We start from the raw sequence: 16,800 nt of genomic DNA on the forward strand, positions 1-16,800 counted from the left end.
AAGGAATCTTTTGATTCTAAGAATCCCATATTCTTTTTTCCTTTTTTGCCCCTAATTTACATTTCACACTTTACACCCTACTTGCTCCACACATCTATATAAATGGGAGAAACCCCACACTCTCCATGCATTTAAATCACCAGAAAAGCCATTGGGAAGAGAGAATATACAAAAACATAAAGATTTGTACAACATATAATTTCTTGTTTAAAAAAAGATAAAAATGGCTGAGATATACAAAGAATTTCACGAAGAGTTGGGATGGATTTATGTTCCAAAAACCATAGCACAAATCCTCGTAGACGTTTCAACAATCGATGATGTTGCAAAGAAAGTAATGATCCTGGAATTTCATGTCCAGGCATTGGAGGAAGAAACAAGGCGTATTGACGCCTACAAGCGTCAACTTCCTCATTGTATGCACTTTTTAGAAGATGGTCAGTTTACAAAAAAAACTTGTCGAGATGATGACTTTAATTACTTTATTTTGTTTTTATTCAAGTGGCGAGTGCCTAGTATCCAGGCTCCTTTTCCTAGGAATTGGGTTTTAAAAAAAAAGTAAAGAATAATTGATTTATTATTAATCTTTCTTTTTTTTTGTTGGTATTTTTTAAACTTTTGTTTAATGGTTGGTGATTTGCAGCAACTGAGATAATAAAACAGGAGATCCTAAGGTGGAAAAAAAGTAAAAAATGCCCTGTCGTAGAGGAGTTCAAGCCACTAAAAAGTGGCTTGGAAGGGTCTACAGGGTTTGAAGAGTCAAAGGACATTAGCGAGAAGAGGGAATGGATGAGTTCTGCTAAGCTCTGGACCACTCCGGTTCAGTATGACAATAACTTGCATATCAAAAACCAAGACAAAATTTTGCACCATAAATCAGTAAGTTTGTTTTATTACTCCCACTAGACATAAATAATTAAGTCCATTAAATTCTTGAATTTATAAAATAAAATTTATATTTTTAGATAGAGAAAATTTCTAACCGCTATCTAAATTGACGAGTTTTTGTTTTAGTAATTTAGTTAGTCAAAATTGAGTCTTAGTCCTATAAATTTGTTTTCTTTCTTTTTTCATCATATTCCGCCGGAGTGCAGATATGGCAGCATACACATCAACATTTTTCGATATCACATAGGCACTTCGGCGAAAGTCAGTCCTATATGTGTGTGTGCTTTTTTTTTTTTTCCAATCTCTTTGAATTGGGGTATCATTACTCCTCAACAATCATCTTCCTAATAACAGCAACAATTTTGTGGCTCATTATAAATGAACACGCGATCTTGATTTGATACTAATTATAGGATTTAGTCATTGCCACATTATCAAAAAATATAAACGATGATACATATATAATTCAAATATTTTATGTTTACATCCCAAGTGATATATTCCGGTCGTTCATGTTATTGACAATTATTTTCTTAACACAAATTTTTTATTTTACCTTTGAAATCTCCTCTATGAACCTATTTTGACATTCGTTTACACTACAATCCATTTAAAATTTTATATTTAATAAATTTTACTTTAAATCATTATTGGATCATCTTTTATGCATTTCGAATAATTGTTTAAAGGGTTTCTATCCAGTTATATCTGCATTTGATCCCCTTGTACCAATGAGCAGTTTTGTTTTTGCAGACTGGTCAAGGAGATCAAGCCAATGGCAGTACAGGAGGGAAATTTAAGCACAAGGGAGGGGCATCTATGCCACTCGAGAAAGCCACCATGAAAAACAAAGGGGTTGATCCAGTTTCTTCCTCAGCTGCTGAGTATGAGGTGGAACTGATTTATTTGAATGTAACAGTAGAGAATCCACAACCACATGAACAGAATCCACGGCAGTTGCCGAAGAAGCAGAGACGTTGCTGGTCTCCGGAGTTGCACAATCAGTTTGTTGATGCACTGCAACAGCTTGGAGGAGTAGAGTGTAAGGAGATCATATTCCTTTATATATATACTAATTTTTTTTTTTTTATCATGTCATTTGGTTTGCAGTATGAAATTTAATTTGGACCTTTTCATAATTGTTTCAAGAAAATATTTGTTGGTGATATTGAAGTTAGTTTCATCCTTCGACGGGTTTTTACCTTGTGGATTTTCTTATAATATATTTAATGATTGTGGTTATAACTGTATTAATAATTTCAGATTTTCACTTCCCCACTTCGTTTTCTTTTTTTAAAAAAAAATTAGAAAAAAAATAAGTATATAGACTTCAAATAATTTATTTGTTCATTTTACAGCTGCAACACCGAAGCAGATTAGGGAAGTGATGAATTTTGAAGGTCTGACCAATGATGAAGTCAAAAGCCATTTGCAGGTAACCCTAAAAAAATATTGTTGGGAAGAGGTCTCCTGTTCGCGACTTTGTAAACACCCCCACTGTCATACCTCAGGTCCAGGGTCTGCGCCTGCGTGACTGTACAATGGGACCTCTGTAGCAACTACTTCGTATTCGTCATCACTTTACGAAAATAATTAACTCAAATTGCTATAGAAGTCTATTGTAAACTCATTATAAATTCATTTTACATCATTTAATTTTTATATGTGAGATAAGAGGTGTCACACCTAACCTCGGTTATATTAATTAATATTGGTCACTGCATGTGTATATATCTGATTCTATGAGATCGATTAATACGATGGTCATCTATGCGACAATGTATTACATTTATTTGTTTTTCAGAAATACAGACTTCACCTTCGAAAGCATCCACCTTCGGCACGACAAATGAGTTCCTCGTGGCTGGCACCAGACAACAAACGTGGTGGTGCAGTACTGATGCAGGCAGTTGCATGCTCCAACACCTCACAAAACCCTAAGTTGCATGCAGCGGTAGGCTCGATCCCAAGGGGTTCAAACAGTGCGGGTTCAAGCGCGTAAAGAGTGGAGGAATAGAAATTCGAGATCCTAGCCGGAAGGTTCGATTTAGAAAGGATCATATATGGAACGTCTATAGGTGATCGCACCTTGGAATTTTGCAGCAACTTTGAGTATTGAAAACAAAATGACGCTTCAAAACAAGACGTCGTCGGTGGGCACCCCCAAAAGAGATTTTATTTTTTCTTTAACCTTTTTTTTTTATTATTTCTGATGAGTTTGTTTCAAGAATCGAATAAATTACTGTACTCAGGATTGTTTTATGATACATTATATTATAACAATAAAATTTCAGGTCGCACCAACTTACAGTTTGTTGTTTTATGATTGTGACGGGTTCTGTTAATATAGTTGATGTTGGGTTCTCGACAATAGCACGAGCTTTCTTTTCAGTAAAAGATGCACAAGTGTGGCATGTGTTATTGTTATTATTTTTAATTTGATCAAATAATAATAAAAAATTAACATGAAATTATTTTCAATTTAGAAAAGTTGTTCGATTTAAAAAAGAAGTCTTGTTTAGATTTTTTTCTGTAACTTGAGGAGATTTTTAATAGGATAAGAAGGATAAATATGAAATTAAATCTTTTGTTATCTTTTAAGGTAGTTACTCTAATGATCTCACATATAATTATACAGAGGTATAGATAGACAGAATGATTTTGAACTAAAATGTAACATAATTAAATACATGGCCCACGCAATCAATAATGTAAGTGAAGTGGAGACTCAAGGTTGATGAGAATATTCGAATATATTTATAAGAAAAATGTAATGTTTGTGATTTTTAAAATTGAAAATATACATCAAATTTATTATCTGCACCTATTTTAATATTAAATAAATTCCGCGAGTCATAATCAAATAAATCGGGTCCAATTGAAGAGGCATAAATAAATTATTTTAGTCGAAACCAAAAATGCGAGAGCCGGGTATATTGATTTCTTTTTCTAAAGAAAAAAATTACTTAATAATATATAGGTAATGAAAAATATTTTCGAGAATTTAATTTATGTGTGACACTTCAATTTTTTCTTTTGAAGGATATATATTTTTATTGAAGCTTCATATCATATAGGAATTATTAATTTATATAAGAGATATAATCACATCAAAAATATATTATTTAATTTGTTTATTGTATATAATATTTTAAAATTTTAAAATAAAATCTGTTGCTTCGGTGCACAAATAAACTACTCGAGAATCTTTTTGTTGACATTTAACAATAATTGAACAAAAGAATAAATAACTAGTTATCCTTATTTAATGGTATCACCGCATATAAAGTAACATGTGAAATAAATCATTATTATTGAATAGAATCACTTGACATATTACACAATAATAAAATTAAAACCAAACAAATAGCCTCATACATATCAATTCACCACATTAGCATATAAATAATTAATAATCCAACAATCTCATAAAATTTCCTTATTCTTTTCCAATCGCAATCCACTTCAATGCAATTGGATAAAATTCAATAAAACTCGTGTTTCGACGGATATCGGAACCCTATTCGAGCATGAATCCGGCGCCATTGTTCAAGAGGTGGTTGACGTCGCCCCAAGTTTTAACGATCCATTCACCCTTATCGGATATGAGAAACACATTAAGAGACGTGTTAATAACCTTCCCAATGGGTTTCCCGTGTGGAAAAACCCTCCTATGAAGTGCTCTTATGGTAACATCATGGGACACCACAACTATCCTTTCACCTATATACAAATGCAACCGTTTTGAATTAATTATCATTTTTCTTACCATGCATGTCGATAATTTTAAAATCTCGACCCAAAGTTAAAGTGGATATAGAACAGAGAAAATTGTAAATTATGTCCATGTTTTCGTTTTTATCCTCTGATTAGTCACGTCTTAGTATTAGTGCGATAACTTTGCAGCTTCTTTTACAATTTTAGTCATTTTTTAAAATCAGATTATACCTTGGTGTTTATTTGCAATTCTTTGCAATGCAGATGTGCTTCGTTCATAGAGTTGATTCAAACTCTCTCCACCACCCTGAACCAAAATTTTATATTTTAATTAATATATATTAATTATATATATGAAGAGATAGAGGGTATGTAAATATGTGTGTGTATATACTGGAATCTCTTGATCTCTGCGGTTAGAGACAAAAGCATTGTGGGCCTCAGGATGAGATATGGCTGTTTCACGAACGATGAAACCTTGGAGGACCCCAACGTGTCTTTCCCGCAACTTTGGATCTTCATTAACCTTTTTTTATATAAAGCCAAAACAACAGTACTTCCATTAACTAACTCATATATATTTACATGTGTGTGCATGTGCGTGTGTGTTATATACTGATGGAGTATGTATATATATAATATATACCTGATGCACCCCACAGTTTTTGGCTATCAACTGGGCAGTGTAGGAAGCTCGTTTCAAGTCAGAAGAATACACAGCAGAGATTTTCGGCTCCTTTGAAAGCCGCTCAGCCACCTTTAACGATACACATACATACATATATATAATAATTACCACAAGAAATATTTGAAAACAAACAAAAAGGTTAGTATTACTCTTATAATTACCAGAAAGGCTTGCTGTCTCCCGGTTTCATTCAATTCGACATCCAATTGCCCCTATATATTTTGCATGCATGAGAATATACACACACAAAGGCATATATATAAATATATCAAAAGATTATCAAATGATGATAATGAAAACCTGGAGTCTGCCATCAACATTCCATTCGGTTTCGCCATGACGAATCACGATAATCTCAGCATATTTTGAACAATCATTGATGGAATTATAAGCCATTATGTTATATATATGAATAGTAGCTTGCAGCTTCAATATGTATGTATAGTATATATCGAAGATGGTTTTAGTTTATGGCGGAAAAGTAGAGCGACGGAGAGGAGATTTTATGCTACTCTGGAAGCCACAGACACGCAGGAACATGCATGGTGGAGGGGTACTTGACCAACTAGCCACCTCCATCTCAATTATTACATCAAAATTATGTGATATAGGCCCCATCAACACCAATTATTATAGAAATTCATGTGCCTTGCCTAACACATGCTTCTCGTTAGTCCTTTTAACTATTTTTAAACGGTGCTCAACAATAAATTAGTTAAATATATTAATTAGACAGTGTGTGTGAGATCTACTTTTATGATTATGTGCCTTTGTGATGAGATTCTTTTTGTGTTACGGAACCAACAATGTAATGATCCATGTGTAGTATTCAATTTTTTAGATGTTTTGAATATGTACGAGTCCTGTGTTAAGTTAATGTGAATTTTATATGTTTATCGGGGGAAATAATGTTTTTGGTCTTCTAACTTGTCAAATTTTGAGTTTTTGTCAATTAAATTTATAAAATTTGGTTTTGATAAATTAAGTTTTTAAATTTTCATCTATTTTGGTCCAATTGTTACTATTGTCTGGAAGAAAAAAAAAATCAAAGTGAGTTCAAAAAACCAAACTTCGAAAATACGGTGGACCAAAAATCGTGGGGTCCACATGCCACATACACATTACATCAAAAATCGTGGGGTCCACATGCCACATACACATTACATTAACACATCTATTCTCCCACATTCATTTTAACATTCACACTCATTATTTGTGGGTCCCGCTGTCCACCCATTCATCTTACTCTTATTTTACATTAAATAAATTCAATTTCAAATTTTTTAAGAAATTTAAATTATTATTATTTTATATTAATAATAATTTGTTTTTATATATTCAATACGTAAAATAATTTAATTTTATGAGTGTCATTTACTTAAAATTAAAAATTTATTATAAACCTAAAATAAAACGGTACAACATATAATAATAAATAACACTTGCATAAAAATAAAAGAAAATAAATTAAATTTAACAGAAGATGCAAAATACTAATTCAAGGATTGTTGTTGTATTGTGACCAAATATGTTCAACTAAGTCGGCACGAAGTTGGTGATGCACATGAGTGTCATGTATTTCGGAATTTGTTCGGAGATATTCATGAAATCCTCGGTTTGAGCCCTGGACGGGTTGTTCACTATTCGAAAGAATAACTCTCTTCGCATGCGAAATCGTCTTCGAAATATTTGATCTGGATACACCGGGTTTGTGGAGAAATAATCATTGAAGAGCCTCGCATGCCCGGCTTCACGATTTCTTTGGATGAACCTTCTTCTTCGCCGCATCACGTTATTACTTTGACATGATTCAACTATTTGTCGACTTTGTTGAAGTATCAATGACATTAGCTCTTTCCTCGGATCATAATCTTCGTCATCAACTTCAACTTGGACTTCGTTTTCACTTGTCGAGTTAGAGGTTGAACTATTGGAATATTGAGACATTTTGGAGTAAACAAATTCAAGTGTATCTGTTTGCCAAATTGTATGTTTGTAGAATGAAGAATTGTATAGTACAAGGTGTCTATTTATATTGAAATTTGCAACGGCTATATTCCAACGGCTACTTTGCAACGGCTATTTTGCAACGGTTATATTCACCAACGGATACTTTAAACCAATACATTAAATAAGTAACAACGTTTAGCGACGGTTTTTGAAAAAACCGTCGCTAAATGTCCAATTTCTTTGGGCGTTAAACTAATTCAAAACACGTGAGGCCCGCGTGTCAGCAAATCGACGACGGTTTCTATAAAGCAGTCGCTAATAGCGACGGTTGTTTCAAAAACCGTCGCTAAGTGTGCAATTTTTTTTTAAAAAATAAACTGACACAGTCTCTCATGTGAGTGGGCGTTTGCAAAGAGATCGAGTTGTTTTTTTCTTTAGCTCGATTATTTAATCAATCGATTTCGCTCATAAATTTTCTCGCCTATCCTTTTGAATTAAGAATGATACTTTAAACATATTTTTTAAAAAAAATCACTAAATTAGTGTAAAGTAATTTATATATTTCAAGTCTAATACATTTTTTTTTATATATATAGCGATAGAATTGTTAAGTCCTACAAGATATATCACAAAAATTAGTTCAATTTTGTGGACCACAGTAGCAAATAATTATATTGACACGTTCTGAAATAGGAAATTAGGGATCAATTTCTTCAGCTATTATTATTATAAGGAGACAATTTATTAATCATTGAAGCGCAGGTGTCGAAAGCGTATTGCATGTGAACCGCTTTGAAATTTTATACGTTTTAAATTGATGTCTCGAGTACTTGATTTGGGGCTTGCACAGATGAAATGATAAATAAAATAATGTTTTAAACTAATATTGTATTGATATCATTTGGATATTAAATTTAAAGAAAATATTGCAACTTTTATGTGTCAGGATCAATGGATATTTATTATTAGATAAAAAACTATACTTGTTATACAAGATGAAACTTTATTTTTTTATACTCGTGGCGGCGCAAAGTACACCTAAGTAGGTGCTGATGAATCAAACGGTTAGATCCATGAGTTCGGAAATGTACGTATCTATCTGCTGATATTGTCTCATGATATGTTATGTCATATATCTTAAAGATCAGTCATACATTTCTCTACCTTTGGTTCTGGCCTCAATAGATACAATATTATCTGTTAAAATTTGACGTCACTTTTTTATGGTCCACCTAGTAAATCAGATCAAGAGAAGCAACATCGGAAGTTTGACGCAAGAGAACTTTTTAGGAGGTCACACATTTAGTATCACTCTCACTCATGCACGATTAACTCAATATCTTGTTATCTATTTATTTCATTGTAATTTTTATTTTATATGTTGTAAATTAAAATTTGATTTTAGTAATATATCTTTCAATTTTTTGTAATTTTGATTACTTACTCTGTGGAAGTAATATTGTAACCCTACATACAACTGTGTCGATGTTACATCCAGAATATGATTTTAAACAAGAAGAGTTATATGTAGGTCATTTTAGTATCATCATTTAATTTGTATATGATACAGGACCATCATTTGATTTTATATACACATATATGTATGTGTTTTGTCGGTCATAGACTCATAGAGAATCTGATATTTAATTATTTCACAAGCCCAATACTTCAAGAGAGTTGTCTCATAGTTTGAAATATTGCAAGATAAAACTGTAAATTTAATAATATAAATTGATATGTTTTGAGTTTTAGTCATATATTTATAAAACTTTGGTTTTCATCCAATAACTTGGACTTTTTTGTTTTGATGATTTTTTTACTCGAAACCAAGAAATTCATTAAATATTATTTATTTGACACCGATTTATCTTTTACGTGACACATGTGACGAGAATAAAACATATATTACATGTATTAAAATTTATTTAAGCGAAAATAAAATAAAAAATAAAACAAAATGACCCTCAATACTTCAAAATGGAGGAAAAAGTTGTTTCATTTACTGTTATCTCATCAGTGCGATGCACGTGATGTTATTCTATATAATTAATTATTAAAATTAGTAAGTATGTGTTAGGATCGGATTAAAATTTAGAGGCGGTAAATAAACTTTATAAAATTTTCTAAAATTTGTATCATTCTTAACAGTTTTTAGGTTACAAAGAAATAATCTTAAACGGTTAGATTATTTGGACAACTAAAAGTTGAGTAAAAATGGAACGATCCAGCTTGACTAGTGACGAAATATATTTGAAAGTTCAACAAGAAACGTTTTGAAATATGATTTGCAAAGGTGTAAAGTATGTAATTAAATAACACAAATATTTTTATGGATGTTTAGAGATAAAACCCGTATGCCACTCATTCTTCCACTTAAGAAAGTTTCTACTAAAGACTTTGATTTTACAATGTTTTGTAATAAATCACTTCAATTATAACTTATCGATGCCTAAACTGAAAATTATAGTAATCATTTTATAAATCTGGATGTTTAGAACTCTATGTTCACCAGACAACAATAAAACACCCATCGTTAGGTTTGTCAAATTGGGTCAGGTCCGTCGGGTCGGCCCGCCCCGCCATAAAATTGAGCGGGTTGGGTTGATAAAATAGCAGCCCGTTTGGAGGTGGGCCAAACGGGTTGAGCCCGTTTGGGTTGCGGGCCAAATGGGTTGAGCCCGTTTGGGTTGCGGGCCAAATGGGTTGAGCCCGTTTGGGTTGCGGGCTGGCCCGCCAAATTAGAGTAAAATTTTATATTTTTAAGTTTTATATAAAAATTCATATTTCTTCCTTATTTTTTCTCATGTGCCTAACTTCAATCACTCTTGTAAAATCTATATGCTTCTATTTTTTTTTGAAGATTTTATACTCTTCAGTCCCCTCCCTTTTTTTAATGTTTAACTCGAACTAATCCAGAATTATCAAAATAATATAGTAAATAAAGTAATTATCTGTATTATTGAAAACATAATATTACATGAGTTAATTTTTAGTACATATATACGATGAAATCTTGTGTGAATTAGAATAAACACTTTATTTTTTTATGTATTATGTTGATTGTTGTATGCTTTTAATGTCTTATTTCAATGTTTTTAAGTTTTTTATGAAAATATTTAACTGAAATATATTTTCTTCTATGTTTATTTTAATACTGTTTAGTATTTTTTTTTTAAAAAAATAATAAGCGGGTTGGCCCGCCTAGCCCGCGGCCCAAGGTGGGTTGGGCTGGGTTGGCCATTTAGAGGCCCGCCAATTTGGCGGGCTGGCCCGCCCCGCCCCGCCTAATGGCGGGTTGCGGTGGGTTGCGGGCTGGCCCGCCCCGTCAGCCCGTTTTGACATGTATACCCATCGTTCAGTTTGACAGATTATGTTGTTGGTGTAGCACGAAATGATCTTTGATGATATGGTATAAACTGATAAGAGTAAGCTAAGTGAGCAGCTTGATATTGAAAGATTAAGAGTGCTCGAAAATCTTGAAGAATGCAGGCTTGAGAATAGTTCTATTTCTGTAAAAATGATCGGGTTTTTCTTTTTAAAAATTATGCATATTTATAGTTTTAAAAAATCCAACTGTCAGATTTAATTTTTAACGGTCATTTTTACTATCATCCGACATAATGAACATGTCGCTTTCAGTATGTATAATTAAATGCTCATTTAACATTATTTGTCTTTTTGATACTTTAAGCTCTTGATTTTTATAAAGGTGATGTACAATAATCGAAATAGGTAATTTTTTGTTATTCAAAATTTGATATGATACTTATGTAATCATTCTAAATAGATCAGAGGTCGAATAGCTTGAATTTCAGTATCCTATATGAAGTAACTCATTTCTGATCGGTGGCAATATGGTTGGATTTTCAACGGTTTGAACAAGTGCACTGCCTAGGGGTGGGAAAAAATACCGAAATACCGAAAAATCGTACCGAAAAAAATATCGAACTTACCGAAAAAATCGGTATACCGAACATTTCGGTAGGGTATCATACCGTACCGAAATTTTCGGTATCGGTATCGGTATGAAATATTTTTTTTCGGTATTTCGGTATATATACCGAAAATAATTTTTTATTATTATTTTTTTAAATTTAAGTTCGGTATACCGAAAAAATGTCGGTATACCTAAAACATACCGAAAAAATGTCGGTATACCGAAACATTTTCGGTATACCGACATTTTTTCGGTATGCCGACAAAATTTTCGGTGTCGGTACGGTACCGATATGAAATTTTTCCATACCGAAAATTCGGTATACCGAATTTTCGGTATCGGTATCGGTATGGAAAAATTCCATACCGATATTTTCGGTACGGTATACCGTACCGTACCCACCCCTAGCACTGCCTGTCAGTTTGACAAATGATATTTTGCAGCTAGAGTTCGAACATTCTGCGGCTTGACTTTTTGCCAAAACAACTCGATCTTCTAAGGCACTTATCTTAATGACTTGAATTGATCCAACGGTCTGGAATCTTAAAAATAAAATTGATGAGCGTCTGGACTTGAAACAGCTTAATGCTGTTATTTTTTCAATCACCAAAACTTAGACTTAGGTAATAAAAATATTCTAATAGTATGAGAGTTTGAATAATAAAATAAAATAAAAAATAAAATAAATTGATATAAATCATACAATTAAAAACCAAAAAAATTACAAATTCTGGAAAATTTAGATCAACGAAGCATGAAACAAAAACAGAAATACACCCTCTGATCAGGAAAAAAATTAATGAAAAAGGTTAATAAGCTCTTGTTCATGGAAGACGTATTTCAAACTGGAATCTCCATTATTTCCATATGCAGGTAGATCATAACAACGAATCAATCAGAGTTTAAGTGTCCAATATATTATTGAATGGTTTACTTCACGGACAGAGATGTCAATGGGTCCAGGTTTACCCAAACCCGCAATGGACATGCCCCTTTGGGCATACCAAATGGGTAATGGGACGGGTCTCGTGTATAATTTTTAAGACCCGTCTGGGTATAGGCGGGTCATGGATCCTATAATACCCGCCTCATACCCGGCCTATATATGTGCATATAAATACTCTATGATTTTAGTTTTGTTAATGTCCATTTGAGAATGTCAATATTTTTTTTTGGAGAGTTAGTAACTCTTTTTTTATGTAATTCATTATGTCGTGAAGATAGTTTGTTTGTCATTATTAAGTGCGGTCGAAGAAATGAATTAGTTTTCTATTGTGTTGTATTTAGATATTTGTTTGTTTTATAATTTAGTCATATGAGAAGAAAATTATTGTTTTCATTTTTTTAAAATCGAGTCTCACGGGTCTAACCGGCCCTGTTTTGTATTCGGAAAGGAGCGGGTCCAAATAATATTTAACCGGGGTGAGGCGGGTAATGAGTCAAAGTTTTCTCCATTGAGTGGGTCTTGGGTCTAGCCATACCCACCCCTAGGGATGTAATCGAGTCGAGCCGAGCCAAACTCTTGAATGTTTGAGCTTGACTCGTTTATAATCGAGCCGAGCTCAAGCTTTATTTAACAAATATATGTATGGCTCACGAGCTTATTCAAGTCTTTATCGAGCCTATACAAGCTTAATAAATATGAATTATATATTTAATTTTTTTTATTAAATTAATTAAAAATAATTTATATATTTAAAGAAAAATATATTATTCTTATTAAAATTTGTAAATTTATTATAATAAATAAATTTAATAGATTTTTCTATATATTTCATAAATAATATGCAAAATCAATAAATCAAATATCAAAACTATTATTTTTTCATCCAAAAGATTACTCATGAACTTACAAACGAACATGTTCACGAGCTAACGAGCCGAATATAGTAAAGCTTGAGTTTGATTTGTTTATCTTAACGAGCCTCATTAAACGAGCTCAAACGAGCTTTTATCGAATCGAGCTTCGAATAGCTCACAAACGATTTGGTTCATTTACATCCCTATCCAGCCATCTCTATTCACGGATGACATTGAACAATGGAGCCATTTATTTAATGATTGAAAAAATGATTGTTGGTATGTATTAGATTATGCATAATTCACTGTACTAAATATATAATAATAACACAATAACATAAATTACATGATTTGGTATAAAAATACAATCATTAAAATGTAATTTTTAGATTCAAATTTGAATTTTAAAAATGAATTAAAAATATCTGATAATTCTTTTTTAAAAAATGATTAGAATTAATGTTTTCAAACATTTATTGCATTATGCCTACAAACATATCATAATAATCCCTTCTCTTTATTTTATATATATATATATATATTGATTCCTAATGACGATAAATAAATGCCGCTAGCCCAGTAGCCCACTTAAAATGAATCAAATATAACGACTAAAAATCCCGAAAACAAATATTATATTTAGATATAATAGTTTCTTATAATCGATTATCTATTATTAGATGTACTATATGAGAGGTTATAAGAAACCTTATAACAATCTGAGTTAACTATTTTTTTGTACGATGAGAATGAATATGGACGTAACTGACAATTTATGCGACCAAATATGCAGTTAAAATTCTATTTTTTGAATTACATACTACAAAATAAATTGTTGACCCGGAAAATTGCACCCTGTCCCCTTTCAAGAATTTTGATGCATAACAAATTATAATATATGGATGGGAAAAAGTTTGGAGCTTTCATATTAAATAAATGGGATTCATCTAAATTAAATATAGCATCTCGATTCAACGGAGTGTAGAGTATATTCAGCTTAAGAATTTCCATTTAATGCACAACTGCTTTTGACTGAGGGAATTAATCGTAAGCATATATGTCTATGTGGTTGGACTTCGATTTTTTTTTATTAAAAAATATTAGATCGTGATATCCACTAAACACACCCATGCATTGAGATACATGTGTTGTGTGTTCTTAGAATTTTTTTTTTTATAAAAATAATTGATTTAGATCGAAATACTTTATGTAATTATCGATACATATATATTTTTTAAGAGGGGACGTGAGTGACTTTTGGTAATTTTATGAATTTGCTGCATCATAAAGAAATTTTATATGTTCTTTTTTAACTCTGGAGAATTTTCAGAAAAATACAAAGTGCAGATTTCGGCCCCTTCATGATGCTCTTCACGGTTGTGCTTGTTTGTGTATATTCAGGTTGATGGTTCGACTCCAGGCTCCCAAGGCGACATCTATACACGTATTACTTGTTACTTCCAATTTATGCATTTTGAGTCTTTAGACTTACTAGACTTGATCGATGCAGGTGAGGATGAGTTTGAAGAGACGAGAGTTGAGGACCAGTGAGCTGGATTGGACTGAGCGGGAGGCTAAACCCGAGGACCGCCATGTTTTAAGTTTTATGAAATGTTTAAAATACTCTGATTTTACGTTTCGGTTTATGATCTTTAAACAAGTATTTTTCTCTTGAAAACTTTATTTGTGATCCATCTTATTGCAAATACTTTTGGTTGGACAATTTAGTTATGGGAAATTTGAAAGTTCATTTGGTATTTAAGAAAATTTTATTTTTCCGCAAAATTTCAAGTAGTTTAAAAGTCGGTACGTTACACTGCTCCTTCCCACCAAAGGGAAGCATCATCTCTAAACATATAAGTAGCACACCTCATGCGATCAACATCTCCCATATTCAAGTAGCGAAAAATGATTTTTTTATTTCATGAGGATTTAAATTCTTTTCTTTAAATTTAATTATTTTATACAGTAGTTTAGTTATTGTCTTTTCAGTTAATTAAGTGAGACCGGAGTGGACTTGGAGTTTTGAGATAAAATTTAATGTTAAGAAAACATTCCCAAAATTTATTTATGATAAATAATAAGTTAATTTATTTTAAAAATATGTTTAAGGAATTATTTAAGTAATTTGAGATAAGTAGTAAATAAGTTCCTTAAAGTTCATTAATTAATTTATTAATTCACTAAAATATTTAATGGGTAGATAAAACACTAAAAATTTAAAATTCAATCTTTATATTATTTTTTTATGATAAAATTTGAAACAAACTCAATATTTTTTTCCACTAACTTGTTCGAATTCGAATTTTGATTAGTTAAGTTTTCAAGTATAGTGTGTGTATATCATAAAAGATATTCTGCACACCTATGATGAACACCAACATGACACGATTGATGTGACACTCACCTATTGGATACGATGAAACACGTTGAAATCGTATATATAATAGGTAAGTATCATTTTAGCGGGGCCAATGGTGATGCTCACCATGAGTGTGTGTGATATATTTTTGTGTATATATCTTTAAATAAAAATGGATAACACTAAATTGAGAGTGAAAATGCAATTTATCAGTATATTATGTAATTTGCAAGGAAAAAAAAATCAACTGACAATTATACATTTTTAATTAATACGATTTCCTCCTAAAAACTGAACTGATATTTTTGTCCTTACATAGACTAAAAAAATACTCTAACGTGTTCTTTTATATAAATAGTGTGTACATAAAAAAAATATTTAATATAAATAAAAATTATTTTTTAGTCTGTATGTTTGTCTATTTATACTTATGATCATCTATGTTGTCAAATTTTAATTTTAATTATGTTATTTTTGTTTTGTTTTCGCAATTTTATTCTCTCTTCCAACTTGACGTCGACATGACACAAATACAATGCTGATGTAGCACTGAAATGTATAGTATCACATCAACATTTCAGATGAAAAATGACTAAATTTACAAAAAAATAGAAAATTTAGGATTTAAACTGAAATTTGATAACATAAAATATCAAAATCGTAAAGTGATCAAATTACAGGACAAAAAACATAGTTTTCCCTTAATATAATAATATCAAAACTAAGTTGTATGGCTGATAATTTCCTCCAAACTCGATGGATAATAAGATATTCGACTCGAATGGACGATGATATGAAATGATATTTTGGACCTAATTTAAAAAATGGGTGATCATGTATGAGAATTATATGATTTAGAGATGGAGGCTAGTTTAGTAACATCCTACTCATACTCGATCCGAATACCCTATGAAATATATATATATATATAAAGAAAGTTTAATTATAATATGTTTTGTTGAATAATGATAATTAAATGTAATAGAGAAAAATATTAGTATAAAATTTATGTTATTATGTAGGATAATAATGTTGGGATAAATTATTTTTAATATTTGTTATTTTTTTGTGATGCTTAGTTTCCTAATTTTTATCTGTAATTTTTTTCTTCTCCTTCTCATAAGAATTAGTTAAATATGTGTAGCTTTATCGAAATAATTTAAATTTAAAAAAGTATAATTAATAATGATAATAAAATATTTGAATAGAGTGTATATCTGAGCTCAGACAGATATGGAAATGATAATAAAAATTGTATACCCTACAAGAATGAAAATAAATGATATAAAATCCAACCCGAATCCAAACCCATCCCTGCTAACTTGAATTTGGTTGATATTCAAATAATATTTTATCAACGATAATAATAAAAGTAAAACTAGATTGAAGCCGTAATGATATATTTCCCGTTTTGCCCCTGTCCGTACGAAATATGTTTTAACACTATTTATAGCATAT

At 31.2% G+C, this 16,800-nt stretch overlaps 2 protein-coding genes across 3 annotated transcripts; one reads left to right on the forward strand and one right to left on the reverse strand.

The window, feature by feature from the left end:
* Positions 1 to 223: 223 nt before the first annotated feature.
* Positions 224 to 2,890, forward strand: LOC142548036 (myb family transcription factor EFM-like). The gene is made up of 5 exons (XM_075656652.1): positions 224 to 437; positions 644 to 879; positions 1,642 to 1,930; positions 2,247 to 2,323; positions 2,693 to 2,890. Exons 1-5 carry the CDS (start codon positions 224 to 226, stop codon positions 2,888 to 2,890), a joined length of 1,014 nt encoding a protein of 337 aa, XP_075512767.1.
* Positions 2,891 to 4,172: 1,282 nt separating this feature from the next.
* Positions 4,173 to 5,822, reverse strand: LOC142515683 (phosphoglycerate mutase-like protein 4). Of its 2 annotated transcripts, XM_075619811.1 has the most exons (6): positions 5,594 to 5,822; positions 5,455 to 5,505; positions 5,252 to 5,362; positions 5,000 to 5,131; positions 4,837 to 4,912; positions 4,173 to 4,611 (listed from the first exon to the last, which is right to left on the reverse strand). In XM_075619811.1, the coding sequence occupies exons 1-6, from the start codon at positions 5,687 to 5,689 to the stop codon at positions 4,409 to 4,411; spliced, it is 669 nt and encodes a 222-aa protein (XP_075475926.1). In that variant the 5' UTR covers positions 5,690 to 5,822; the 3' UTR covers positions 4,173 to 4,408. The 2 variants fall into 2 exon arrangements, with proteins under 2 accessions (XP_075475926.1, XP_075475927.1); XM_075619812.1 differs by lacking the exon at positions 5,000 to 5,131.
* Between the last annotated feature and the right edge of the window lie 10,978 nt (positions 5,823 to 16,800).

Source organism: Primulina tabacum, chromosome 1 (genome assembly GCF_025594145.1).
Source record: "Primulina tabacum isolate GXHZ01 chromosome 1, ASM2559414v2, whole genome shotgun sequence".
NCBI classification, from domain to species: domain Eukaryota; kingdom Viridiplantae; phylum Streptophyta; class Magnoliopsida; order Lamiales; family Gesneriaceae; genus Primulina; species Primulina tabacum.